The sequence below is a fragment of the Austrofundulus limnaeus genome, unplaced genomic scaffold (assembly GCF_001266775.1).
Source record: "Austrofundulus limnaeus strain Quisiro unplaced genomic scaffold, Austrofundulus_limnaeus-1.0 Scaffold179, whole genome shotgun sequence".
NCBI lineage: Eukaryota > Metazoa > Chordata > Actinopteri > Cyprinodontiformes > Rivulidae > Austrofundulus > Austrofundulus limnaeus.
This window is the reverse complement of record NW_013952581.1, coordinates 174,542-176,782: the sequence shown is the minus strand read 5'-3', so window position 1 is coordinate 176,782 and position 2,241 is coordinate 174,542. Positions and strand designations below refer to the sequence as shown.

General features: G+C 43.0%; 1 protein-coding gene across 1 annotated transcript in view; it reads left to right on the top strand.

Annotated features, from left to right (window-relative positions):
* Nucleotides 1-66: 66 nt before the first annotated feature.
* mylk4b (myosin light chain kinase family, member 4b) overlaps nucleotides 67-2,241 on the top strand; it is a gene marked incomplete at its 3' end in the record, with an annotated part of 18,188 nt that continues 16,013 nt past the window's right edge. The window contains 1 exon segment of the mRNA XM_014017904.1: nucleotides 67-755. Coding sequence (XP_013873358.1) covers nucleotides 246-755 — 510 coding nt within the window.

Genomic DNA, 2,241 nt, shown 5'->3' with positions numbered 1-2,241 from the left:
CCTTAAAGCCCATCAATCCCCAGCTGCACACCCGCGCCCTCGGCTCTTATCACTGGCCACTCGGCCCCTGACGTCTGCACTTTCATTTGGAGAAGAGCCACTTGCTATTCTTATTACTCGGCTCTGCAGTGACCGAGGGACAGATTTATGTCCTCTGTCCACGTCTTCATTCTGCACCTCTGTTACTGGTGAAAATGCTTCAGCTTGTTGTTCAGCTCTGAGCAGGCAGCTTTAGACACACCATCATGAGCTCCAGCCTGGTCAGCTCTATAGCCAAGATGTACGACCCAAACCCTCTTCACGGCCAGAAGCTTCCAGGGAGGAAGTTCTCTCTGGGTGGATCAGACCGGCCTCCAGCCTCGTCTTCGTCCCCTCAGCTCGATGCCTCCCTGCGCTGCATGGAGAGCAGGATGGACTCCCTGAGCTCCCAGATGGAGCGRCTGCTCCACATGCAGCACACCGTGCTGACCCGGCTGGACGGCCTGTCCCAGGACGTGAGGGGCATGGGTCTGGACCTGGCCTCCATGCGTGAGGAGGGGAGACGAGGGTCGGGGGTGGAGGCGGTCTGCAGGGAGCTGAGGGGGGACTTGGACCGGGCAGGTGAGAGGATCGAGAGTCAGGGGCGCKGGCTGGACGGGGTGGAGAAGCTGGTGGAGGGCACCCAGCAGGTGATCAGCCTCATCGGGGAGGTGGTGAAGAACTCCAGGCTGGTGGAGCTTTTCTTCAAACAGCCTGCGAACAAAACCAGCAGGAAGGTGAGGAGAACCTCCACCATCAAAGCTTTTCTCATCCAGATCTGAACAAGTCTGGTTRTCATTCCTGAGAAATGTTGCTCTTTTCTTTTTAAGTAGAGATGCTCGATATTGACTTTTTGCTGATATTGTTCAACACTTAATTTCCGATTCRGATATTAACAGATATTACAAACCGATATTAAGGTGACATCACGTAAATCCTGTCAGGGACATTATACCTGCTTTTTGATACCCCGCTGGAAGATAATCCAGTTTGATGATGTCATCAATCGCTCACCGGTGAACGTCTCTGGACCACAAGCATTTATTAACACATTTTGGTCAAATCCAGGCATAACTAGAAGTAGCAAAAGTCTAGCCTAAGTACCAAAATATTAGTTAAAAGCTAAAAGTAAGAATGTCAAATGGTAGCTGAAATCTAAAAGGAGCACAATGATAGCTAAAGACTAAAATTATAKAACATCTAGATAAAGGTAACAAAGGAGCTGAAAGCTAAAAATACCAAAAGTGTAGACAAAGTATCAAAGGGCTGGCTAAATTCTAAAAGTAGCCAATAAGTTGCTAAAAGTTAAAAGTAGAAAAGGTATAGCTAAAATTAGCAATTACAACTAAAGTACTAAAAGGTTAGTTGAAAGATAAAAGTAGCAGAGAAGTTGCTAAAAGCTAAAAGCAGCAGAATGGCAGCTAAAAGTAGCAAACGTCTAGCCAAACGTGTCAAACTTTTAGCTAAATGCTAAAAGACAAAAACCAAAAGTCATGTCACACATATCCTAAATGAGCTGACGTTTTTGATGTAAGAACAACATTCACACATGAAAAAAAAAGAATATCCTTTGATATTTTTAGCCTTAATAAATAAAGGAAGTCCGATAATATCGGCCTACAGATATTATGGGTCCAAATGTTAGCAAAAATATGTAAAATCCCTACATATAGTTAGCTCTTTGCTATATTTATCATTTACTAACCTTTTGATATTTTAGCTAGACTTTTCATAGTTTTTGGTAGATTTTTTGAAAGTGTTTATTGTTTTGCTACTTTTAGTTTTAGCTAGTTTTTTTCTGCATTAAGTTTTCAGCTACTTTTTGTGAAATGTTTGACGTTAATCCAGTGTTGCTAGACTTTTGATCCATTAAGTTTTTAGCTGATGTTCAGCTAATCTTAGTGAAGTCATTCAGCGCTCACACTGTACTTTACTCTCTTTCCTGATTGACCTTTGACCTGCTGTACTTGGAGGTGTATTTGTACTTGGACGTGTATTTGTACTTGGAGGTGTAGTTGTACTTGTAGGTGTAGTTGTACTTGTAGGTATAGTTGTACTTGGAGGTATAGTTGTACTTGTAGGTGTAGTTGTACTTGTAGGTGTAGTTGTACTTGAAGGTATAGTTGTACTTGGAGGTGTATTTGTACTTGGAGGTGTATTTGTACTTGGAGGTGTAGTTGTACTTGTAGGTGTAGTTGTACTTGTAGGTATAGTTGTACTTGG